The 27945-nt window shown below is 38.7% G+C and overlaps 1 protein-coding gene across 2 annotated transcripts in view; it reads right to left on the reverse strand.

Annotated features, from left to right (window-relative positions):
* Window positions 1-27945, reverse strand: part of stab1 (stabilin 1) — a 282900-nt gene that overhangs the window by 21421 nt on the left and 233534 nt on the right. For both annotated transcript variants that reach the window (XM_072582082.1, XM_072582081.1), the window contains exons 54-62: window positions 26984-27040; window positions 15357-15588; window positions 12589-12738; window positions 12049-12153; window positions 10197-10304; window positions 8358-8551; window positions 7298-7439; window positions 2535-2668; window positions 73-238 (exon numbers count right to left, since the gene is read on the reverse strand). In XM_072582082.1, coding sequence (XP_072438183.1) covers window positions 73-238; window positions 2535-2668; window positions 7298-7439; window positions 8358-8551; window positions 10197-10304; window positions 12049-12153; window positions 12589-12738; window positions 15357-15588; window positions 26984-27040 — 1288 coding nt within the window. The remainder of the gene's footprint in view (window positions 1-72; window positions 239-2534; window positions 2669-7297; window positions 7440-8357; window positions 8552-10196; window positions 10305-12048; window positions 12154-12588; window positions 12739-15356; window positions 15589-26983; window positions 27041-27945) is intronic.

A 27945-nucleotide genomic window follows, 5' to 3' on the forward strand; every position in this document is an offset into this window, starting at 1 on the left:
TCAAATGCTGCTTTACATCTTTTATTTAGAATAGTAAATTTAACTAAGGAATGCATTCAATTCCTTGCTTACCTTCCTCTCTAAAGCAGTAAGCATCCCAAAGAGCACTGAGATTAGTCTGAACTCCATAATCCATTATACCAATCTTGTTGGAGCCGCAGTTAGGATTTATATGGGTTGTGGGATATCCGGCTTTCTTATCGGCCATCCATCCAATAACACAAAGGTGGTAACCAAACTGTGCAAGATAAATTAAAGTGTTAGACAGTTCATGAAGGGAGCTCTTCAATCTGAAAAGTGAACACTTTCTCTCTCCACAAGTACAGCCTGATCTGCACAGCACTTCCAACATTTTCTGTTTTTGTTTCAGATTTCTAGAATTCCCAGTATATTATTTCTGTAGTTAATATTTAGAAGTTTGTGGATATTACAAAGCTAATTGGAATGTGTTTTGTGAGGAATGTAAACTGCTTTTAGGAGGACCTGGGCAGACTTAGTAAATGGACTAAACCTGAAAAACAGAATACAACGGAAAATTGTGAAGCTATCCATTGTGGCAGGAGAAGAAGTGTGCAGAATATTTCTTAAATTGTAAGAGTTTGGAAAATGGAGTTGTGAAAGTGGATATAAGTGTCTTTGTTAATAAATCACTGAAGGTTAATATGAAGATCATAGAGTCATAGAAATATACAGCATGGAAACAGACCTCTTGGTCCAACTCATCCATGCTGAACAGATATCCTAAATGATCCAGTCCCATTTGCCAGGATTTGGTCCATATCCTTCCTATTTATATACCCTATAGTTTCCTTTTAAATATCATAATTGGACCAGCCTCCACCATGTCCTCTGGCAGCTTATTCCATACTCACACCACCCTCTGCGTGAACAAGTTGCCTCTCAGGTCCCTTTTAAATTATCTCCCTCTCACCTTAAACAAATGCCCTCTGGTTTTTGGCTCCCCTATCCTGGGGAAATGACCTTGGCTATTCACCCTATCCATGCCCCTCATGATTTTGTAAACCTCTATAAGGTCACCCCTCAGCCTCTGACACTCCAGGGAAAATAGCCCCAGCCTGTTCAGTCTCTCCCTATAGCTCAAACCCACCAACCATGGCAACATCCCTCTAAATGTTTTCTGAAATCTTTCAAGTCTCACAACATCCTTCCTATAGCAGGGAGACCAGAATGGAATACAGTATTCTAAAAGTGGCCTAACCAATGCCGTCTACAGTTGCAATATGACTTTGCAACTCCTACACTCAATGCATTGACTAATAAAGGCAAGCATACCAAACCACAGTCTTCACTATCCTATCTACTTGTGACTTTACTTTCAAGGAACTACAAAGCTGCACACCAAGTTCTCTTTATTCAGCAACATTCCCCAAGACCTTACCATTAAGTGTATAAGTTCTGCCCTGATTTTGTTTTTCCAAAATGCAGCATCTCCCATTTATCTAAATAAACTCCATCTGCCATTCCTCGGCTCACCTGCCCACCTGATCAAAGTCCCATTGTACATTGTGGTAACGTTCTTGACTCTCCACTACTCCACTAATTTTGGTGTCAACTGCAAACTTACTAACCATACCTCCTATGTTCACATCCAAATCATTTATATAAATGATGAAAAGCAGTGGACCATGCACCGATCCTTGAGGCAGATCGCTGGTCACAGGCCTCCAGTCTGAAAAGCGACTCCACCACCACCCTCTGTCTCCTACCTTCAAGCCAGTTATGTAACCAAATGGCTAGTTCTCCCTGTATCCCTATAGTATAGGGATAAAAAAAAACTTGCTTCAATGGTACAGGGATTTTGTCAGATCGCACCTGGATTACTGTGTGCACTTTTGGCCCCCTTAACCTGGCAAAGATATTATTGCCGTAGAGGGAATGCTACAAAGGTTCATTAGACTTATTCCCAAGGTGGCAAATTTGGGCATACTGGGCCTGTATGCTGTAGAGTTTTGAAGAATGAGAGGTGATCTTATTGAAGCTTACAAAATACTTAAAGTGATAGACAGGGTAGATGCAGGTAAGATGTTTCCCATGGTTGGGTAGTCTGAAAACAGAGGACGGGCCAGTGCTATTTAAATTATTGATGAAGAGGAATTGTTTTACCCAGATGGTTGTAAAACTTTGGTATTCTCTACCGATGGTATCTCAGTCTTTGAGCATGTTCAGAGTACAGATTGGTAAGATTTCTGATTACCAATAAAATACAAGCTTATTGGGGATAGGGTGAATAAAAAGCATTGTGATTGCGTTGAAGAGTAGGCAGGCTGAATGGCGCACTTGCTTCCTATGTTCCTTTGTCCGCGGTGAACTTACAATCACCTATTTTAGGAGAAACCACTCCAGGTATTTTGACAAAAGTTGAAATACATCAATTTTACACAATCCTTCAAAACCTAAATACTCTTAGTGATATTAAATATAAAGTGTCTGTATAACCACATGGACATATGGAAAATAGACCTCTGTTAAACAGCTTGACGTTTGCTAAATACCTTGTTTGTGTAGATATTTACCTGCTGGGCAGTAGCAAGTTGATCAAAACTTGCCAGAGTAGCCCCCTCAGCATTGCAGGCAGCTGTTGCACCTTCAAAGGTAAATCTATATTTCCCAATGGGTGACTGCAAATGGAATACTCCAGCTGTTTTATCTGGGAAAAAAACAACATTGCTAAATACATACACATCTGAGTGGCTCGTGGTCATTTCACAAAGTGCCTGTGATATGACATCACAATTGAATTATTTATTATTCCCCTGAAACCTCCAATAGAACAGCGTCCTAGATGTTGATGTTCACAACCACTAAGCATGTAAGAAGCTGTTGGTTACAATCTTGAGACAGTGTGTACACAGTAATGATTTACTGGTAATGTTCTGATTTTTTTCTTTCCCTCCCTAAGTGAGCTCAGATATAGTTTGGATTATCAGCATCCTATTCACCCTAGGTGGGGCATCACAACCAAGCCCAACACTGACCTCACCTAACAACTACATATTTGCACTTTTCATGCAGACTAGTCAGCTGGAAACTAGAAGGGTGAGGTCTTTATTAGATTTATTCCTTTCAAGGGGAAGTGAGACTAATTCGTTAAAAATCACACACCAGGTTATAGTCCAACAGGTTTAATTGGAAGCACACTAGCTTTCGGAGCGTCACTCCTTCATCAGGTGGTAGTGGAGGGCTCATTCCTAACACACAGAATTTACAGTGTGATGTAACTGAAATTATACATTGAAAAATTGATTGTCTGTTAAGCCTTTCATCTGTTAGAATACCGTGATAATTTCACTTCTTTCATGTGTAAATCACAAAACCTTTTTTAAAATAGTTGCATTCTGAATGTCAGAGTGTGGACATAGATACCACCATTACACATGGGGACACCTCCCACCATGTACATGGCAGGTACTCATGTGACTCAGCCAACGTTGTCTATCTTATACGTTGCAGGCAAGGATGCCCGGAGGCATGGTACTTTGGGGAAACCGAGCAAAGGCTACGACAACGGATGAATGGGCACTGCATAACAATCAACAGACAGGATGGTTCCCTCCCAGTTGGGGAACACTTCAGTGGTCCAGGACATTCGACCTTGGACCTTCGGGTGACCATCCCCCAAGGCGGACTTCGGGACGCGAAAAGTGGCTGAGCAGAGGCTGATAGCCAAGTTCGGTACCCATAGGGAGGGCCTCAACTGGGACCTTGGGTTCATGTCACATTACAGGTGACCACCATTGCACTATACACACACACAGATGCTCCTACACACATACACACTCACACACACACACCGGCACTCCTATACACACATACGCACACAGACACCCACACACACCCTTACAGACACACACTCTCACACTCACACATGCATTCCCTCACTCTGCACTCACTACACACACACATACACTTTCTCAAACTCACAACCCCCAACCCAGACAGACACACGCACACAGACAAAGACCCACATGCACACACATATTTTGTGTGGTGAATTTGTACTTGCAGAGTTACATTGTACTTTGTTCAAAAACTGCATGCATTCATGTAGAACTCTGAGCTCCATGAATTTATGTAAAACTCTGTTATCTCACTTTTTAGATTAGAATCAATCTAAACATCAGGTCATAGACAGAGAACACAGGGGGCCAACACCTTCAACATATTGTCTAGCTATCACCATTGTTAACAGCTAACCCGAGAATGCAACTTTAAAAAAAAGTTTTATGATTTACTCATGAAAGAAGTGAAATTATCACTGTATTCTAACAGATGAAAGGCTTAACAGACAATCAATTTTTCAATGTATAATTTCAGTTACATCACACTGTAAATTTTTGCTATAAATTCTGTGTGTTAGGATCGAGCCCTCCACTATCACCTGATGAAGGAGCGTCGCTCCGAAAGCTAGTGTGCTTCCAATTAAACCTGTTGGACTATAACCTGGTGTTGTGTGATTTTTAACTTTGTACACCCCAATCCAACACCGGCATCTCCAAATCATTTTTAAAAAAAGGTTTTGTGATTTACACATGAAAGAAGTGAAATCATCACTGTATTCTAACAGATAAAAGGTTTAACAGACAATCAATTTTTCAATGTATAATTTCAGTTACATCACACTATAAATTTTTGCTATAAATTCTGTGTGTTAGGATTGAGCCCTCCACTACCACCTAATGAAGGAGTGACGCTCCGAAAGCTAGTGTGCTTCCAATTAAACCTGTTGGACTATAACCTGGTGTTGTGTGATTTTTAACTTTGTACACCCCAATCCAACACCGGCATCTCCAAATCATGACACCAATCAGACTTCATACAGTGCTGTCCCAGCGGAGAATTGACATGTACTTGAGGCTTTCCATGACTGAACAGTTGTTATGCCTATTATATTTCGGGAATAATAATTCAAACATTACTTCAAAACCCAGCATGTTAGCTTGTGAACTTGAATTCAATTAATTAAATAAATCAGGAAAAATAAAGCTAATGTCTGTAATGGTGACTATTTGACTGTTGTAAAAACATGACTGGTTTACGAATATTGTTTTAAGAAAGTGTTAGGGTTGCCATGATTGAGTGCAGGACAAAATGGCTGATGGCTGCCCATGGCATAAACAATAAAACATAGGTGACAGTAGTTTTAGAGAGCTTGGGAAAACATTTTATTTTGTATAGTCTGCATAAGTTAGAACAATGATAGCTCCGTAGACCCAAGGTAACAGAATTGAGATAGCATAGTAGGGCTCAATCATCTGAAAATACAGCTTCAGTTGTTTATGCAGAAGAAATAGATAAAACATTTCAGATCAGAATTCTACATTTCATTAGTTAATCTGTTACAATAAGATTTTTCAAATAATCATGGGTATAGATTCTAAATTAGTTATAGTTTTACATGCACACAAAAATATCAACCCATTTGTAGCATTTAAGGGTGGCACGATGGCTCAGTGGTTAGCACTGCTGCCTCACAGCGCCAGGGACCCCAGTTCGACTGTAACCTCTGCATGACGTTTGCACATTATCCCAGTGTCTGTGTGGGTTTCCTCTGGGTTCTTGGTTTCATCTGGGTTCTTTGGTTTCCTCCCAAAATCCAAGGATGTGCAGGTTATGTGAATTGGCTATGCTAAATTGCCAATAGTGTTCAGGGATGTGTAAAAGTCAGGGGTATATATAGGATAATAGGGTAGGGGAATGGGGCTGGGCGGGTTACCCTTCAGAGGGTCTGTGTGGACTTGTTGGGCCAAAGGGCCTGTTTCCACACTGTAGGAATTCTATGATTCTAGCATGTGAAAAGAAAGAGTTATAGGCACAGTTACAAGAGAGTGTCTGTTTGACATTCCAAGGTCAGGTGAGAAAGAAGCTGCTCATAACCCATTAGCTAAAGAATTCGAACATTTGGTGTAACTTTACATATGTCTCTCTAATATTATACTGGAACTGATATTATGAATTTTAGAACAATTGGTAGATATTTATATCCTTTTATAATGAGATTAGTAGGAATAATAAATTACATAACAGAATTTGAAAAGTCATAAACTATTGGCAATTAATGTGATTCAGCTGGCAAGTGTGTGAAGAGGAGTATGGTTAATCAGTATATTGGAATGTGATTGAATATGGTATCCACTGTAGTGAGAAGTCCCAAGGGAGATCAGAGTCTGAGAAACATCATGAGACCATGGAAGACCAGGGGTTAACCATAAGCCTGTCCATCTCTAGCCATGCAGTTATATGATTAGCTTAATTGGAAGTGTAAGTAATTAATTATAGAGTCAAAGAGACATAGTGATGTATAGCATGGAAACAGACCCTTCGGTCTAACTTGTCCATGCTGACCAGATATCCCAACCCAATCTAGACCCACCTGATAGAGTCATAGAGATTATTAATGATTGCTATGTATTTGCTAAATACAAATGTAAACAAACGTATTCGTTTGTTCGTTGAAGAACATTTTAGATTCTCAGAGGGTCTCTTCCCACCAAGGTAATTTCAATAAACTCTTCAATGCTGGGAGTGGGCCTCCAGGTGTTGAGTGATTTATTTGGTAATTCTGCTCTAAAAGAAGGAATCTTAGTGCTCTATATGTAACAATAGACCCATTTAACAGACTCTTAACTGTTCACTAAGTTGCAGGGCAAGTTACATCCACCATCTTGAGTGCTCACTCTCTCCAACATTGGAAAAACATGGCTGCATGTACATCAGCTGCAAGAGCAGCTCACCAAGGTTATTTTAATAGCATCTTCCCATCCTGCAAAAACTATCAGTGAGAAAGATAATGTCTGTAGGCACTACCACATTCCACATTCCCATTCGGATTTCGTGATATTCTGACTTTGAAAAATATTACTTTCTCCTCATTGTTGCTCAATCAAAATTTTGGAGCTCTGTGACTAACGCTGGGTGTCGCTAAACACTGATTGCTGCGCTTCAGGAAGGTGGCTCACTACAGCAATGACAATTAGGATTGGGAATAAATGCTGATAGGACTAGTGGTGTCCATATCCTATAGAAGAATAAGTTTAAGAATGTATTTTTGCATGTCCAACTGAACTGCAGACTTTTTTGGAATATTTGTCTCCAAAGTTGTGCACAGGATTTCTCCTGTTTCGATTGACAATTATTAAAACAGAAGTTTCCTGGATCAATGCAGATTGAAGTCTCATTGGTCATTATAGAGAACCAATCAATGTTTTATGTAACCACTTTCATCATAGCAAATTAAAAGTTAAGTAAAATGCTGCAACATAACAAAATAAAGTCTCACCTTGAAAATGGAGATCATTGCAAAAGGCATTAGGATGACATAAATTCCTTTCAAGACAACGATCTCTCGGTGGTTTGGCATTTACTAAACATTGGATACCATCACCTCTGAATCCTTCTTTGCATTCACACCTTCGTTTGTTCTACAACAGAGTCCTCTTTCAATTTTTTGAATCAACTTATTTCATGAATTACTCATCAAACATATCTGAACTCTAGGTTTAAACTGAAGTACAAATTGTGAGCATTACAGTTACAAAACTATTTCAAATTGTGCTCCATATCTTTTAAGAACATAATTACAGAACATCTTATAAAAGTTAACTTGAACATTTACTATCTCTTGAGTATACCAAATATCAAAATTAATGCTGTAAATACCATTTTTAAAAATGTTTGAAAAGTTACACCTCCTGTAAAGTAGGAAAGAGAAGCATTTCATTCAAGCACATATGATATTGGTTAATTTCAAAACATGCCTTTACAATTTTGAAAAGTGGTTTAATTATGACAAATTCCTTTTAGACTTCTTATTTAACTAAATTGAAAGTTTTTTTTTCAAAAATCATTTGATAGATGGAATTTTATTCATTATTTTCAAAGCATGACTGGCACAGTATAATTTCCCTTCAAATAATAGGTTAGGGAGGTAGTATTGAAAGATTCTTCATTACAGCCCTCAAAGATTATCCGAGGTATATTGATAATAACTGTGCCTTAACATATTGAGATGTCTGTCAATCCATGGTCTCAAAATTATTCTGACTCCAAACGTATGACATTCATTAACTGCCAGCTGGCTGACTGTTAGCAATTTGAACATGAAAATATAACCTTTTTCCAAAGAACTGTGATCAGTGTTACAGTCAGGAATCCAATGTTAAAACAACAAGTCTATAGCCTCTTCCCTCAACTGGTTACTTACTCTTTATTAATCTTGGCACTTGTAAAAATGGATCTATATACCAGCAGTAAGTTAGAAGTTGCCCTTAGTGATGCTAATAATGTATTTCAGTTCACAAATAATAATATTAACCAGTCCTAATATCTTTTGCACTTACTGGTCCAATATTAATGCATATTGCATGTTCGCTGCATCCACCATTCCTGCCATCGACACATCGATCTATGGGGCTACAGAAATAGCCGTCACCCTCGTGCCCTGGTTGGCAAGTGCAGGTTATGTTAATCCCACTTTGACTACAGGCAGCATATTGATGGCAGCCTCCATTATTGTTCTTGCAGCGGTCGACCACTATATATAAAATTACCATATTAATGAATGTACTTTGATTCCCTTCTCTCCATGCAAAAACAACAAGATAGATTTTGTGGCTAAATAAAATCTTATTATAGTATTCTGTTGACTTCTACTTTATCTCTCCTTTTTTTTAATCATTCTTGAACAGAGTTTAAAAACATTAGCCAGCTCAAACCTGGTCCGAAATCTGTTCTATCCTTTCAGAGAACTATGACCAATGTGCCTTTTGAGGGTTATGCCTTATCTTTCCAAAGGGAATACAACTGAAAGCTTCCCAAGAGTCCAATTGATATGTTAAAAATGACAACCATTGAATTTGAGATGCCTTTTCGCAGACAAATTTCTGTCAGATTTCCTGTGCAACACTCATGGAATTGGGCCAGGGCAGAATATCCTACTTGTTCTATCCAGAAGTAATTTTGTCTCATTTTTCCACCACGCAGTTGAGCGAATCTTGTGATTAAAGAACTAAAATTTTGTAACAGAACCCTACAGCACAGAAGGAGATGCATTATGCCTCTACCAGATCTTTGAAAGTGCTGTCACACTTAGACAAAAAGCAAGAGTGTGGGGGTTATGGTCCTCAGTTCCTCATCCTCATGTAACTATCCAACTTCCTATTGACATCATTAGTAATTTTAACTTGCACCATCACATTAAGTAGAACATCCATCAACTCTTCAAGTGAAAACGATTCTGCTTATCTTTCCCCTAGATCTTTTGTCTTTTCCTTCTATTAAGAATTAACTTACTAGAGGGAACAATTTTTCTGTATCTACTCTTATCGAAGTGCCTCATCATTTTGAATACTTCTATTAAATCAGCTGACAAACCTTCCTATTCCAAGGAGAAGAGCTGTAGCTTTTCTAATCTCTCCTCATAATTGATATCCTGAATTCCTGATAGATATTTTCTATCCAAGAGAGTTTATTACACATCTCTGGAGCAGGTGGAATTTAAATGAGGCCTCCTGGCCCACCATCATTGCACCACAAGAGCCCTTCTAAATCCTGCACTGTCCTGCCTTTGCTACTTTCTGAACTGAACTTAAAAAGGTTGGGACATGAGATTACAGTAAAATCCTCCAGTGAAAGAATCACTATCAGTGCAGGCACTGTGGGCTATGATCATAATATGGAACTGATCCTGCAAAAAAAAAGGTCAATCATGTAAAATTGTCCCTAAGAGACTGAATGTAGAGGCAATTATAAATGTGTCTGCACAAGAATGCCATGGACAACAATAAAGTCTTTTAAAAATTGCTTTTTTTCAGAATAAAAGGGAAAGTAGAATGTTTTAAATAGGGAAAGTAATAAAACTCTACATTAATTTCTGACTTATAGAGGAGTTAGCATCAGTATGATGACCAGAGTATGCTCCTTCCCTATTTAGTACTGCAATGGTTTTAAAATTCTATCACCTCTCTGAGGCCCTAAAATTAATTTATACATAGCGTGTATATGCTAATTGAGTCTGAAAATAATCTGTTTGCAATTTTAAAATAAATGCTTAGAATCCACCAATAGCAAACTGAGAACACCTACTGGCCCCACAATATAAGCTAGTCTGAAATCGAAACAACCAAATAGAATTTACAATTATATATGTTAAGCTTAGCTAAACATGTATATGTACTTGCCTGTACATTTTCTTCCGTCACCTTCATAGTATGGATTACACTCACAGATGTTGTCACTTCTGCAAACAGCATTGCGATCACACTTTGGGGAACATACAGATTTTACAGCTACATTAAACAAAAATACAAAAAACTCAGTGCTTCAAGACTGGAGTATAAATGACACTATATACAATAAAGAAAATTAATCAAACACGACAAAGACACTAGTTTCAATCTCCTGTTTAGTGGATAAATCACTATCTTGACTGCTGCACTTTAATCCGTGTTTTAAAAGTAGCATGTTTGGAAAGTTAAATTTTATGCAAATCTTAAATCAATATGTTTTAATTCTTTGATTAAAGTCACTTGCCTCTATTTGATTTTATGCAGTTTATGTTATCCCAGAATAAAAACAGCTAGCACTTACAAATTACTGAATGTCATAATTGTTCAAAATTTGTTTAAAGTAAACTCCTAAAATATAGATACATTACTAATAGAAAGATAACTAATGGATTTTAGCAAATAACAACATTTTTTCTTTTAATTACACTATCTTTGCTGAGAATCTATGAAACACAAATTCATGAGAGTTTAAATGTATACTGGTATTTCTCTTTATGAAGATTACACCCTGATGTACAGGAAATACGTCGAACATCAATCAGAGAAAAATAACCTGGCAATGCAGCTTAAAAATGTCACCCCCGAAACATTATTTTCTTCCTGCCAGCTGCAGTTTTACATTCTATCATTTTAAGTTTCAATTTCAAAGATCCAACATTTTAACCCATATCCTTCCAGAAATTTGCAGGGTTTTCAATGCGAACGGTCAGTGATCAGCATCATTAATCCCCTGAATCTGGCTACAACATTTAGGATTTAGTATGAGTCTATGAACGGGTGAAATCCTGAAGTTGCAGTCTATCATTCACAGCAGTGCCACAGGCTATGCTATTGACTACATCAAGTTACTCCCAACCTTTTCCAACCAACTGCCCTGACTGCCCCAAGAGTCAGCTCTAATTGGCATCAACTGGGGACAGCTTTCACTTTTTCTACATTCCTTTCACTATTGAAAACCCCACAAAAAAAGGCTTATTCAATGAGCTAGATTTTTAACAGTGATCTGAGTAATATCGATTGTTGAACCACCAACTGCCCCTGAAATAACATGTGGAATATTATCAAGTTTCTCTGTCATGATTAATTTATAGATATTTCAACTAGATGTTTGAAATAACAAGAGTTCTTTTTTCAAAACAGCTGAGATTCTACCTTTCAGTTCATGTATATGTTTAAGTCTATATTTTGCATAAAGTGTTTCAAAAGTAATTTGGTTATTAGTGCTTGCAAAGTCGGAATTGGCTGACTGAGGATTCTGTAATGTGATTAGTAGCATAGATTGATGATATTATTGCAACTCAATACAATTTTCTTACCTAGAAGTATTCATCCTTCTGCCCATGAACGTTAACAGCAATATTGATGTAGGAGTAATATTACACTCAATTTGACTTTACTGTTAGTGCTCGAACAGTGAAAGCTATATTCATTCATATGTACAAAATATTACAAAGTAAATAAGATTTCCATTGGAGAAAACTAATTCAAATTGAGCAATTTGCAATTCTTCAGTTACAGTAATTTGCTTTATCAATTGATTTAATTTTAACTTTGGAATTTGGAATTTGACAATTAATGGAATAAATAAACTTTTCTGACTTCAGTAAGTCACAAAACCATATGTATTAAAATGGACTTGCACTAATGTAAGTTACAAATAACTGCAAAATAAGTGACAATAACATATAATATCGGGCTCATTAATTAATGTTGATTTCAAAATTACATATGTAAAATTACTTGCCAAATCTTGTTTCACAATATTTTCCAGTCCATCCTTCTCTACAGAAACAAGTTCCAGCACCAGAAATTCCTTCATCACAGATTGCATTTTCTGTGCAATTGCATTCTGTGAGATTTAAAAAAAAAAGTAACATGTGAAAGTTGCTATAATTCAAGGAGTTAGTCCAGGTGAAACTCAGTTTGTAGACTGTAATAGCAATAGACAAGTGATCTAGATATAAGCAAATTCTTCGCAGAGCTCTCAAATGGTTATTCCTTTATCACATGACAACTTTTGTATAGAAATACTGCTGAGATGTATGATCTATATGAATACAGCCTGAACAGTTGAATGTAGTATTTGTAAGCTGCATTAGTTCTGTATATTTGTTCAAGCAGATTCCAAAATTTCAAGAAGATAAAAAGCAATTTAAGGAATGCATTGGTAAACTAGGTTATGCATTTTGGTTTTAGGACATCACATCAGTTAGAAAATACAAAGCAAAACTACCAACTTTTCTTGCAGTAATTCAGAGAACATAGAGTTGGTTGTGATACATACTTTTGCAGTTGGGTCCATATCTACCAGTTTCACACAATTCACAGGCTGTTCCACTGAACCCCACTGAGCACTGGCATGTTCCATTTCCGAGTCTTCTATCATTACAACTTCCATGAGAACTACAAGGTGACTGTATTCCTCCAGGGCACACTGAAATAATAAAGTCTCAGGGTAAATCTGCTAGATTAACAAAGAGTTTTGGGCCTGGGCCTTGAGTGAACGGGGGATGCTTCATTTGAAGGAGGCCAGTCAGCCCTATGGACTGAATCTTCTCATATTTTGGCAAACGTTCTTTCTGTTAAGCCTAGCTAGTTTTCTCATGCAGCATTTCAGAATCACCCCATTAACAACCTCCTATGGGCCTATAGTGTCCCTGTCATTCATTTCTATCTAGCTGGATTCTATTATCTTCTTGTATTTGGAAGAATTTACCACTGCCAGATGGGTAAATTTTTGGAAACAATTAATCCTGATAGAATCAGTGTGGAAAAAAGTGGGTTGATTAGGACGAGTCAGCATATGTTTTAAGGAAAAAAATCATGTTTAAGTATTCTGAAGAGGTAATGGAAAGGGTAGATGGGGGTAACACTTTGGACATGGTACACATGGATTTCCAGAAGGCATTTAACAGTGTCTCACAACACACCTGAGGAAAAGCGTAGGGTCTGATGTAAAAGGGACAGTAGCAACATGGACACAAAATTGGCTGAGTGATAGGAAACAGACTAATGGTAAATGGATATTTTTCAGGACACAGTAAGATTTTGTTTTAAATGGAGTACCCCAGGGATTGGTACTGGGGCCCTTGCTTTCTCTGAAATATATTAATAATCTAAACCCTGGTGTGCAGGCGACAATTTCCAAGTTTGCAGGTAACATAAAATATGGAAGAATTCTAAGGAGGATAGTGTGGAACATCAAAAGGATGTTGATAAATTGTTGGAGTGGATGGATAGGTCACAGATGAGGTTGAATGCAGAGAAGTGAGAGGTGATGCACTTTGGTAGGAAGAACATTGTGCTTGACAGATCTAACAATTAACTACTCTCCCCTGCTCTTTCCCAATAGTACTGCAAATGTTACCTTTTGAAGGATTTATTCTGTTCTGTTTTGAATATTACTGCCCGAATCTCCTTTCACCAGTCAATCGTGTCGTGCATCATTTAAAAAAACTCAATGCATGAAAAATGTCTTCTGACTCTTTTGTCTTTCAATTTGCTTCCTCTCACTATTTATAGCATAATAACCCCTTATAATTGTGAACTTTATGAAATCTTAGACCATAAGACCATAAGACATAGGAGTGGAAGTAAGGCCATTTGGCCCATCGAGTCCACTCCACCATTCAATCATGGCTGCTGGGCACTTCAACTCCACTTACCCACATTCTCCCCGTAGCCCTTAATTCCCCGAGACAACAAGAATCGATCAATCTCTGCCTTGAAGACATTTAGCGTCCCGGCCGCCACTGCACCCTGCGGCAATGAATTCCACAGGCCCACCACTCTCTGGCTGAAGAAATGCCTCCGCATTTCTGTTCTGAATTTACCCCCTCTAATTCTAAGGCTGTGTCCACGGGTCCTAGTCTCCTCACCTAACAGAAACAATTTCCTGGCATCCACCCTTTCCAAGCCATATATTATCTTGTACGTCTCTATTAAGTCTCCCCTTAATCTTCTAAACTCCAATGAATACAATCCCAAGATCCTCAGCCGTTCCTCATATGTTAGACCTACTATTCCAGGGATCATCCGTGTGAATCTCTGCTGGACATGTTCCAGTGCCAGTATGTCCTTCCTGAGGTATGGGGACCAAAACTGGACACAGTACTCCAAATGGGGCCTAACGAGAGCTTTATAAAGTCTCAGTAGCACAATGGTGTTTTTATATTCCAACCCTCTTGAGATAAGTGACAATATCTTATTCGCTTTCTTAATCACAGACTCAACCTGCATGTTGACCTTTAGAGAATCCTCGATTAGCACTCCCAGATCCCTTTGTACTTTGGCTTTACGCATTTTCTCACCGTTTAGAAAGTAGTCTGTGCTTTTATTCTTTTTGCCAAAGCGCAAGACCTCGCATTTGTTCACGTTGAATTCCATCAGCCATTTCCTGGACCACTCTCCCAAACTGTCTAGATCCTTCTGCAGCCTCCCCACTTCCTCAGTACTACCTGCCTGTCCACCTATCTTCGTATCATCGGCAAACTTCGCTAGAATGCCCCCAGTCCCTTCATCCAGATCATTAATAAATAATGCAAACAGCTATGGCCCCAACACTGAACCCTGCGGGACACCGCTCGTCACCGGCTGCCATTCTGAAAAAGAACCTTTTATCCCAACTCTCTGCTTTCTGTCAGACAGCCAATCCTCAATCCATCCCAGTAGCTCACCTCGAACACCATGGGCCCTCACCTTGCTCAGCAGCCTCCCGTGTGGCACCTTATCAAAGGCCTTTTGGAAGTCTAGATAGACCACATCCACTGGGTTTCCCTGGTCTAACCTGCTTGTCACCTCTTCAAAGAATCTTCCCTTAACTTGCTCTGCACTAGGGGCTATCTTAGTCTCTTCATACATATTCAAAGGTTAGTTTCAAATATTCAATTATATGCCTGTTGCTGGCTTATAGCGTGATTTATTTAAAGTTGAAGTAAAAATGCACTTAACTTCAAGAAAAAAGCAGTGAGCAATAGAGGGAAAAGCAGTATACGTATATCTCAAACCAGACTATGGTGATAGAATTGTGACATGTGTCGTATCTGACATTACCTTGACAATAAGGGCCATAATGATGTTTGCAACACTGAGGAATCCACAGGGGATTAACACATTGTCTGCTGCAACCACGTATTGCATGGAGATGACCTGGACGAACCCATTTTCCTCGGATCAGTTTAAAGGGAAATGCAGCAGTATTGATCCGATCACTGAACTGCTCCCGAAGGTATCTGCCTGGCTTGTTCGCTTGGTTGTACCAACAGCTTTGGTAATCAGTACCATCCTTTAAATTGAAAAGCAAAAATAAAGATCTCTCAGGATTTTATTTCTGAACAGTAAGTTATTGGAACCTCTAACAGGCTGTGTAATACATTAACCACACTGTACACAATTTGTTTTTATTAGAAACATTTTGAATCTAGGCTTTTAATTTCATTAAAGTTCTACTTTTGGAACATAAAAACATCCACAAAGCCTCATTTTTCAGTAATATATTGCTACTAACTCCTCGTATTTTATATTTCTTTTTCTAGAAATGTTAATTTTTCAGTGAGGATATCATCAGAGTATTACACCTGCCGTGCAGTCACTTATTAAGCAATCAGCAATGGGACCAGGATCAATCTGCATGGCTAAACGTAGTGTTAGCCTAATAAAAAAGGTAGATGGAAGTTCAGAACTTCTGTATTCTGTTTTATTCATACATCTAGAATGTCATCAATCCACCTTTGTGATTATTTTCCTAGGATGCCATACCTTTCCATTTTCCTTTTACCATTGACCGCATTACCTCCTGCAGGTCAGGCCAAGGAGGATGCAGGAATTCTTCAGTAGGCCAGAGCCCGCTAGGCCTCAGACCAACAGAGGACTCCTATCAAGGTCATCTCAGGCAATAAGGCAGACCAATCAGGCTGCCTCACTTCAGTTGTGGGCATTAGTTTGTACTTTGGTGTACAAGGAGGAAAAGATTAAAAAATGGTAAAGGAACAAACTTTGAGATTGTAAAAGACCATGGTGAGGCCTCTTCTGAAGTACTGTATGCAGTTCTGGTTGTCTTGTTATAGAAAGGACATTATTAAACTGGAAAGCGTTCAGAAAAGAGTTATTAGGATGTTGCTGAGAATGGAAGGGTTGAGTTATAAAGAGAGATGCTGGATAGGCTGGAACGTTTTTCCACTGGAACATAGGAGGTAAAGGAGTGACCTTATAGAGGTTTATAAAATCATGAGGGGCATATATAAGATGATTAACAAGAGTCTTTTCCTTAGGATGGGGGAGTCCAAGACTAGGGGGTATATTTTTAAGGTATTGGGAGAAAGATTTGAAAAGGACATGAGGGGCAACATTTACACAGAGTGATTCACGTGTGGAATGAACTGCCAGAGAAAGTGGTGTATGCAGGTATGGCTACAACATTTAAAAGACATTTCGATAAGTTCATAAATAGGAAAGATTTTTGTGCAACCCCCCATTGTAGAAAATTCACAATTCAGAAGCAGCACATAAAGTGTTGGAGATGGAATCGTGTTATAGCCAGCACACATTTTAAACGTTCATGCTTTAGAAACAGTGTCCCCAATTCATCAATTGTATTACTGCAAACCTATGTTAAAGAAATGCACATTATGGCAGAACAACCTGTAGTTTGGGAATATGGTCAGCATGGACTAGTCAGACTATTTATAAAGATGGCACAGGTGTCTAATCACCAAATATGAAATACATATATTAATAAATATTTAATTTCACTTCATTCATGTATGTAGTCATTTGGTTGTACAGAACATGAGTATTGCTGAAAAAAAAGTTTGCATCTTTGCCACAGCTTTCTTTTTTGCACTTTTCAGGACAATTCGAATTGCCAAAGTAAAATAAAAGCAACATGTATACTTTGCGAGAGGGAGGGCTGATTGGTGAGTTTTGAGAAGATTTGTAGCTCAGTTTGAGGTTCTGGATGTAGTTTTGCTCGCGAAGCTGGAAGGTTCATTTCCAGACATTTCATCGCCATACTTGGTTAACATTTTCACTGGGCCTCTAGGCAAAGCACTGCTGATAATTCCTGCTTTCTATGAAACCCAAACATGTAAATCGAAAGTAGGAAGTATCAGCAGTGCTTTGCCTGGAGGCTCACTGAAGAGGTTACCTAGTATGGTGGCGAAATGTCTGGAAATGAACCTTCCAGCTCAGTGAGCAAACCTACGTCCAAGAGAGCTGATTGATTGGCAAGTAGAATCTGATTGGTAGAGATGTTGCCAAGATAAATACATCATTGACATCTGACATAAAATCATATCTAATGTCAGATACAGTGTTGTGAAACTTTGCAAGGACTGGTGAACTGAGTATGATCAATATCTTGCCTGTTGAGAACAGTCAAAGGGCTAAGCTGTTGGTTACGATCTGCCAGTCTTTGCGACATACAGGCTACCTTCTGAGCATCACGCAGGCACTGAAATTTATATACCACAATATTCACTTGCATGATAGGCAAAACATCTTTCCTGGTTCGATGACGACATCATGTCAGTGACGAACAGCACTGAGGTTGCAACCTGTTGCTCAAACCCTTGAGGTACCTTACCTAGGATATTATAAGTTTGGCACTTTTCAGGACCAAATATGATTGCTGTTGGCCTGTTCATGAGTTTGCCTGATATACCGCAAGTAGTGATCTGATCAACATAGCATTGCCCTGCAGGATTACTTAAATGCATTCTTATTTCAGCACCAGGCTTGTATAGACCTGGATGAGCATGGACCCAGCACCACTGTGTGAATTAGGAATCATTAAACTACTGAACTCAACAACTCAATGCCATTGAGTTTAGTATTAACAACACTCTATGTGCCAATAGGTAATGTTGTCATGGGATTCCTGCTAGGACAAAACTCTCTGAAATATCTTTAGGTTCAATGAAAAATTAGCTCTCAATGGAAATTAATAAAGATGGGACATTAGGACTGGCTTCTGGGAAGATGATGCCTGTAGCATCAGAACAGAGCTGAGACGGAGTTTTTGCATGGCATTTTGCTAAATCCTTTGGGAGGGTTTTAAACTAATTTCAGAAGAAGGGTGTGGGAGCCATCAGTAGAGAATATCAGGGTTCACAAAATACTAGAGGAGGCAGCTGACTCCAGAGTAGAGAGGAAGAATTATGTTCAAAACAGATACACATATATAAATGCATGGAGTAAAGTAAGTAAGGTCGGAGTGTTAAAGATGCAGATTACCATGCAGAATATTTGATGTCATGGCAATTACAGAAGTGGTTTCAGCAAGGGAAAGACTGGGTATTATATATCCCTGGGTATAAGATTCAAAAGGGAAAGAAAGGAGGAAGAGTAGCAGTATTGGATTAAGAATTGGGTATTATTGTGCTGGAGAATGGAGAAAGAGGATGCTTCAGAGGGTTCAAGGATAGATTCAATTTGGCTAAAGCCAAGGAATAGAAAGGATACAATTTACATTGTAGGCTATAGATCATCATCTAGTGTAAAATACAGTGGGTAGGATTAACTGAAACAAGAGTTTGCTAGGAAAAACACAAACTGAACTGTGGCTACCTTTAAAGAGGAAATGGTTCACCAACAGTAAAGGCATGCTCCCTCAAAATAGTTAAAGTAGGACAAACAAATCCCTGGATGCCAATGAAGGTAGAAACTAACATTAGTAAGAAAAAGTATACTTAATACAGGTGTAAGGCAGAAAGTAGAATGTTGAACCAAGAGGTATACTGATGGCTTAGAGGGAAGGTGAAAAAAACAAAGAAGCAAAAAGGAATTATGAGAATCGATGAGCAGATTATAACCGACATTTCCATGGACGTATAAATAGTAAAAGAAAAAGTGGTTAGAGGAGGAGTAGGATCAAAAAGAGAATTTACACATGAAGGCAGGGGGCATGGACAAGGTGGTAAATGAATACTTTGTATCTGAATTTCCTGAAGAGTAGAATACTGTCCAGGCCATGGCGACAGAGAAGAAACTCTGTCAGTAGAAGATTTCAAAATTAATAAGGAAGGAGTCTTGGCTAGGTACAACAACATGGAAATGATGTTGAACTTGTACATGACATTTGCTAGACCTCAGCTGGCTATTGTGCACAGTTATGAGTGACACATTACAGGGGGAAAATGTGAATGCTTCGGACAGAATACAGAAGCAATTTATAAGATTAAAGAAGTTGGGATTGTTCACTTAGGAGAGAAGGCAGCTGAGAGGATATTTGATAGAAGCTTTCAAAATCATGAGCATACAGAGTAGATAGGGAGAAGCTGTTCCTGCTCAGAAATGAACAAAAAGGGGCCTGGATTTAAAGTGATGTGCAAAATAAGCCAGGCTAAAGTGAGAAAATGTTTTTTTCACTCAGCAAGTAGTTCAGTCTGGAATGCACTGAAATGTGGAGCAGGTTGGTTTCATTGGAGATTCAAGACAGCATTAGATGATAATTTGAATTGAAAGACTGTGTAAGGACATGTATGTACCAACAGGAAATTGGCACTAGATAATAAAACACAGAAAAAAGTACATTACAGGAACAGGCCCTTCACCTCACCATGTCTTTGCTGACCATGATGCTATTCTAAATTAATCCCATCTGCCTGCACATGGTCCAAATCTCTCTATTCTCTGCCTGTTCATGAGTCTAAATGCCTGTTAAACTTTGCTAATGTATCTGTTTCTTTCACCTCCATTGGCAGCACATTTCAGGCACCCATTACCTTGTGTGTAAAAAACACTTTCCAAACACTTCTCCTTTAAATTTTCCCCTCTCTCACCTTAAACGTATGCCCCCAGTACTTGATTCCTGGGAAGGTGACTCTGACTATTCACCCTATTCATGTCTCTCATAATTTTATATACTTCTATCAGGTCACCATTCCAATGCTCTAGCGAAAACAACACAAGTTTGTCCAACCTCTCCTTACTGCTAATACTCCCCAGCCCCTTTTGCACTCTCTCCAAAGCCTCCATATCCTTCCTCTACTTTAGCAACTCGAACTGTGCATAGCACTCCAAATGTGGTCTGACTAAAGTCTTCTACAGCTGCAACATGACTTGCCAACTTTTATACTCAACACCTCAACCAATGAAGGTTTTTTTTCTTCTATATTCCTTTGTGTACCACTGCAGTCCATGTGTTGTAGGCTGACCCACACGAGGGAGAGAATTCCAGGATTTTGACCCAGCAACAGTCAGGAATGTCAGTGGGTTGGAGGCAGAGAGCATTCCCATGTAACTGCTGTCCTTGTCCGAAATGGAATTGGTCATGTCATATTCCTTCTTTACCACTTCATCCACTGTGATCATTGCATTATTGAACTTTGTTGAAATGTTTTGGCTTGCACTCATCAGAGCAATTTGGATGCTAATTTTGACTAGCTGGTGCATGTACGATGGGCCAAATGGCCTCCTTCTGATCCGTAATACTTTCAGATTCTGTGATTACCATATATCCCTTACATATTTGTATTACATAAATATGTTTGAAATGATCCCATGGCTAATCTAAGAATCTACTTCTATGCCTTAATAACACTCATATGTTCAAATTCACTTCTCAAATACAGTAGCAAAATGAACTCTCTTACCTTGATGTTATAGATGAGAATTAGCCATGAATTCTCTATGACTGTCTACTACAAACCTACCTTCATTGATCAATATAGATGTTGGGATTCCTACACACTATAAAATTGGCCTTTAAGCAGTACCCTCAGAAATAGGGTCCATGCAATGTATTCACTGTGCAAGCTACAGAGAGAATACGTATAAATGCTGCACTAGTTTCAATTTTTCAAAATTGATGACAGCCATTCTCAGGATCATTCTTTATCAACATCTTAACCAATTAGAGTCAACCTGTTAGATTTGAATGTCTAAACAAAGCTCAACTATCAACTGCTTATCATCATTAACTGGTGCATACTTCACAGCAATACACTCATCAGAGTCCACTTGCTGTACAATCAGCACTTTCCCCTTAACTCAGTATGAATGCTTTCCTTTTGGTATTTCTTCCAAATTGCTCTGATGAGTGAAAGTCAAAATGTTTCAACAAAATCCATTGCTGCAGTGCCCACAGACATTTCAGGGCATTGTGTTTTATTCACAAATGGTTTGGGCAATGTGGGCCTGTGGATATTTTACTCATTGTCTCACATCATCAGTTGTGATATACAGGTGCTGGTGTTGGACTGGGGTGGACAAAACTAAAAACCACACAACAGATTTATTTGGAAGAACAAGCTTTCGGAGCGCTGCTCCTTCATCAGTTGTTGCATCACTAGCATTGTGCCAAATTAAACTTTGTGCATAATTTGTAATGTTGCAGCCTTGGGACATATTTAGAAACCCATTTACTAGTGTTCACCTGATTATCATTCCTCAAAGATGCACACACATTTGGAGAATATGTCTCAGATATATGAGTGCCTTGCAACCAAATTAAGAGTGCTTGTGGCCTCCAATGTTGCATAAGTCTGGGCTTGTTGTCCCATAGGCCTACATACTTTCTGTTTCTAGTCACCAGCGGTCATAAAAATATGCATTGTTATGCAGATAGTGTGGCCTTCCCACTGGCAAAGATATCACCTGATTGTTCCAGCAGCAATTTAAAAAATAAATTCACTTGTGGAACAGAGGCATCACTGACTGGCCAGAATTTATTGCCTATCCCTAGTTGCCTTACAGATGAAATGTGGTAGTGAGCTTCCTTTGTGTACTGCTGCAGTCCATGTGTTGTAGGCTGACCCACACAAGGGACAGAATTCCAGGACTTTGATCCAGCAACAGTCAGGAATGTCAGTGGATTGGAGGCAAAGGGTATTCCTACATAACTACTGTGCTTGTCCAAAATGGAAGTGGTCATGAGGTTGGAAGCTGCTGACTAAGGACTTTTAGTGAATTTCTGCAGTGTATCTTGCAGATGGTACACATTGAGTATCAGTGGTGGAGTGACTCAATATTTGTAGATGCAGTGCCAATTCAGTGGTCTGCTTTGTCCCGAATGGTGTCCAGCTTGAGTACTGTTGGAGCTCACTCATCCAGACAAATGGGAAGTATTCCATCACATTCCTGACCTGTGCCTTGTAGATGGTGGACAAGCTGTGGGAAGTCAGGAGGCGAGTTACTTGCTGCAATATTCTTAGCCTCTGATCTGCTCTTGTAGCCACTGCAATTGTATGGCTCATCCAATTCAGTTTTTCTGATCAATGGTAGCCCCAGGATGTTGATGATGGAGGATTCAGTGATGCTAACACCATTGAATATTAAGGGGTAGTGGTTAGATTGTCTCTTCTTGGAAATAATCATTGCCTTGCATTTGTGTCGCATGCAATTTACTTCCTACTCTTCAGACCAAGCTTGAATATTGTCTAGGTCTTGCTCCATTTGAAAAAGGACTATTTCAGTATCTGAGGAATCACGAATGGTGCTGAACATTGTGCCATCATCAGTGAACATCCCCACTTATGACCTTATGATGGAGGGAAAGCCATTGATGAAGATAGTTGGGCCTAAGACACTATCCTGAGGAACTCCTGCAGAGATGTCCTGGAGCTGAGATAACTGATCAACAACCACAACCATCTTCCTTTGTGCCAGGTATGACTCCAATCAGCGGAGAGTTTGCTTCCTAATACCCATTGATTCTAGTTTATCTATGGCTCCTTGGTGCCACACTTGGTCAAATCGGCCTTGGCATCAATGGTTGGCACTCTTACCTTACCTCTGGGATTCAGCTCTTTTGACAATGTTTGACTCAAAGCTGTAATGAGGTCAGGAGCTGAGCAGAACCAGAGTTCAGCATCAGTGAGCAGGTGCTGTTTGATAATACCTTCCATCATTTTACTGATGATCGAGAGTAGACTGATGGGGCAGTAATTGACCTGGTTGAATTTGTCCTGCTTTTTGTGTATAGGATAGTTCCTGGGCAATTTTTCACATATTCAGGTTGATGCCAGTATTGTATCTGTATTAGAGCAGCCTGGCTAGGGATGTGGCAAGTTCTGGAGTTCAGGTCTTCAACACTATTGACAGAATATTGTCAGGGTCCATCACCTTTGCAGTCTCCAGGGCCACATTTCTTAATATTTTGTGGAGCAAATTGAATTGGCTGAAGACTGGCATTTATGATGCTGGGAATCTCTGAACAAAGTTAAAGCTGTTTTGTTTCAAGTTGATTCAAACAAATGGATTATACCAATGGTGTTAACATGAAAATGGAAAACTTAATGCAACCATCAGTACATAAGAGCAGTGAAATGAAATGAGCCCACCGAGGATCCCAGCTTTCCGGCCAGAGGTCCATTAACCTGATGAAGGACTTATTCCTGGAACATCGATTCTCCTGCTCCTTGGATGATGCTTGACCGACTGTGCTTTTCCAATATCACAATCTTTGTCTATAACCCACTGTAAGATTAAGATCTATCAATGCCTCACTCAGCTTGGAATGTGGTACTAATTAAAGGTTGTGATGGGATTGCCTGTCAGATTGTAACAGTTACTTCTGCCTCTGCATTCAAACTGTCAGAGTGTAAAAAAAGACTTAGATACTTGGACGTCAAGCCAGGTATTTGAGCCAGGGTGTCACCTTTGAAACTATTCCACCATCTTCTACCTTCCCCAACATCAACCAACGTCCCTCCAACAGACTATGAATGACAGAATATTACCATTTCTCTCCCCTGTTACTTTCAACATCCCTTTATTACGCTTGATCCTAAAAGCATCACCCTTCCTTCACTCCCATCTGAGCAACATGCATTACCTACTCCATGTTCATGGTTTTGTCCATTTCCATGTAACCTCCCCCCTCCCCTGCCCAAATAAAATACTATCTGACAGTTATCCTGGAGCTATCAACCCATTGCACCCCACTGGTCAACTTCTAGAGCCCAGCATAGGCAGCACTGACCCAACCCTTTCTCTTCCATCATTGCTACCTGATAGTTCTCTTCTCCACCAATTCACAGGATCTGTATGCCTAAAGTATAACACCTTTTCCTCCCTCCTACTTCCTGCACCTTTGCTTTCCTTCCTTCCTCCCCTCAGCTTCCCACCAGGCCCCATATAGCCAGGCCTCTTTGCTCCATGCCCCTTAGACAGCTTCCAAAGAACCTTACTCATTGCACTGTCAAAAAATGCTTCCCCAAGAGGAAATAAACAGCCTTTTGACTACCTTACCTGTTACATATCATGGAAATGCAGCCAGGAATCAGAATGCAGATATTGCTTGCTAAAGGATAAATAGATTAGAAAAACGAACTAAATTCTGTCCTTTAATGATCAAGCATGGCATGTAGAACCAAATCAAAGGGACTTCATGATGTTTGCAATCAGGAAGTTCAGCTGAACTTCAGATGTTCCTTACTTTAATAGCTTAGATACAACCTGTGGGGTTCTTGCAGTTTAGTGATAGTATTCTGCGCCAGGAAGCCCAGGTTCAAGTCCAATCTATATCAGAGGTATATAATAACATCTGAGTAGGCTGATCAGAAAATATTTAGTTTCATGGGAAGCAAATTTTTGGTTTCCTGATCAATCAGATCTCTCTGCTACCCATTCTAGGGAGCAGCACAAGATTCTGCTGGAGATTATTAGATGTTTATTTTAGAAGTTGCTAAACAATTCTTTGTAATACAGTAGTCCATTCTGAACAGTTACGCAATATTTTCTTCTTGGTCATATTTTCCTCCCATTAAAATGGTTAACATTGCCAAAAAGAAAATTCTTTGACATGAAATAAGAAATAGAAACACCATAAGCTACATGAAGCTTGTTCCATCACTTATTGCTAACTTTCTACCTCAATCGTTTGTCCTTTGCTAATAATTCTAAATTTATGACCTTTGTTAATTGAACCACTTGCTACACTGAATAGCTTCTATCTATTCACTTCCATCATCTTCAGAATTCCTCAGCTTGCCTCCTCCATTCCAGAGCGAACCATCCTAATTTAAATTAATCCCTGTTTATAATTGAAGTTCCTAATTCCTGCTATCAGATTTTTTTTTGTCAATTCCACAAATATTTTGCAAGGTTTGACTGCAAGTCTGAATTATTAAACAAGGATTAAAAGAAACCATGAGTGAATGATGAAATCTAAGGAAACGTCACTATCACCTATTAAGGCAAATTTCCCATTATAACTATATTACATTTTGTTACATTTTCTTTTTGGCTAAACCTTGATGTTGCAAAACCTGGTTGTGATATCTGAGCAGTATCTTATAAAGTGTAGTTAAGAGTTATTCTCCCCTATTATATCTTAGTAAAAGTTACTTGCATAAATGCATGTGACCTGGCTAAATCTTCTGACTTGATTTGTGTTTCTTAAAGATTTTTGCATCATCTGTTTTGTTTGATCATGTCTTAGGATATCTTCCTATCAGTCAAAACCATTAAACCTAAAAAAAACCCAAATCTTGTTGTACAATTATTGTGACAACATAACCTGAATGTACAGGCCTTGATTTTGGTATTCTATCTTCTTAACATCAATTGCTTTTGACTATTGGGCTTATTACCAGATGCAGTTGTGGCCAAACAAAGGAATGTATCTCTAAACTGATGAGGGGATGTTTCTTTGACAGTAACTAATTTGTGCTTATCACCTTATCTAACTGAAGGCAAAAAACATAAATTGATCCCGATGCAGATGATTGGCTTGTTTTTCACATTCCCTTAAAATTATGCTGATGACACACTTCTAAATTAGTCAGAATAGTCAGTACTTCATTTAATGTTCCTTTCTTCACCGTCCACACAGCTAACACAACTTCCTAAATGTTCTCTGCATCTGCAAAGCATTACTATTTCTTAGGCTATCCAAAGTTAAAACTAACATATATGCTTATATTCATATTCTTGGGATTAGATGGTAGCAGTAGTATAATGGCTATATTCTACATCTTGCCTAACAAAACATAAAAGCTGGGAGGTTATGCTGCAACTGTATAAATCATTACTTAGGCCACAGTTTGAGTACTGTGTAGTTCTGGTCACCTCATTACAGAAAGGATGTAATTCCACTTGAGAGAGTACAGAGGAGATTTACCAGGATTTTGGAAAACTGGAGTGATGAGGAAAGATTGGACAGCATGGGATCATTCTCCTTGGAACAGAAGAGACTGAGGAGAGATTTGATTGAAATATACAAAAGTGTGAGGGGCTGGGATGAAGTAGACAGGAAGAAAATAGTTACTTTAGCAGAAAGGCTAGATTAAGGCTGTATAGATTAATGCTGTAGGTAGAAAGAATAGAGTACAGATGAGAGACATTTTTGACCTCAAGGGTTATAGGGGATTATGGAACACACTATCTGAAAGGGTATTAGATGCAGAAACCCTTGAATCATTTAAAAGGTGACTGGATATGCATTGTTACAGTGCTGTAACCTGCTGGGCTAAAGATCAAATGCTAGAAAGTGGGATTAGATTGGATACTTTATTTTTAGGCTGGCACCAACATAATGGGCCAACTGGCCTTATCTGTGCCATAAGCATTCTGAATCTAATTAAATGACTATAAAATATACTGGAGGATGTCTAGGTATTTTCCTGTGGTTCTTTTTGTGAATGCTTTGTAAAACGTGATCCATTTTCAGATGTTATACAAAATTGCATTGATCTAAAATAAATTAGGGCAAACTTTCCAAATAAACCAAATCTTACCTGTGGTTTTGTTCCAAGAGGACAGGCAGGAGGATTCAAACAACTACCGCAGGGACCCTAAACATAAATAGTTCTCATTAATCCAAAAGTGTACTCATTTCCTTATTAAAAAAAATACCATTTTGAAGCAGGTTTTCTGGTTTCTGTGCTTGACTGTATTGCATGGCTTTTATTCAGCACACATTAAAAACTTGGATGTGGAGGATTATGTGGCTGTAAGAGAGTTGTCTGAATTCCTGCCCATTTTGGCATGCTCCCTTACATCCCTATGAACACCTCTTAATTACATTTTATCTTTCCGGTCGATTATTCTCAAACAGAAGCAAAGAAAAATCTAACCTCAAATGTTTCACAAGTGCACTGTAATGCTTAAACGGCATGGACAACCAATCTTAAATCGATCTTGCACTAAAGTATATGAGAAAGCATTGTACTTAAAGTCACAAATCAGCTTGAGCTATGAAGACTAATAAAAGTCAATCACAACACAATTAGAGAGATGGTATAATTAAAGATATGGAAGAAAGTTAAATAGAAATTGTAACAATATTAGTATATTGCTACAGCATATCACAGGAAGCCTGGTTGAATCAAAGTGAAAAAAAAGAGTTTAAAAAAAGCACCCACATAAAAACATCCAAAAGAAATATAGGGCTATAGATACCTATAAGGTGAGATAATAGAAAATAATAAGCACATAAACAATACATATATATTTAACAGATCCATATAATTAGGACTGTGGAATTAGAGTGATATTTCTTTATGATTGCTTCAGGCTGGATTCACTGGCTGCATGCTGCCAGTAGATGGCTCTTTGAAAGGATATGTGTGGTTCAGTTTATTGTTGTTAAATAGTAATTCTTTCTGCTGAAATGCAGCTCTGGGCTGGGAGTGTGCAACTGAAGAATTTACACTGGTATGAAAAATATATATAATCACGCATATATATGATGGGCATG

This window comes from Chiloscyllium punctatum, chromosome 12 (genome assembly GCF_047496795.1).
Source record: "Chiloscyllium punctatum isolate Juve2018m chromosome 12, sChiPun1.3, whole genome shotgun sequence".
Taxonomy (NCBI): Eukaryota; Metazoa; Chordata; class Chondrichthyes; order Orectolobiformes; family Hemiscylliidae; genus Chiloscyllium; species Chiloscyllium punctatum.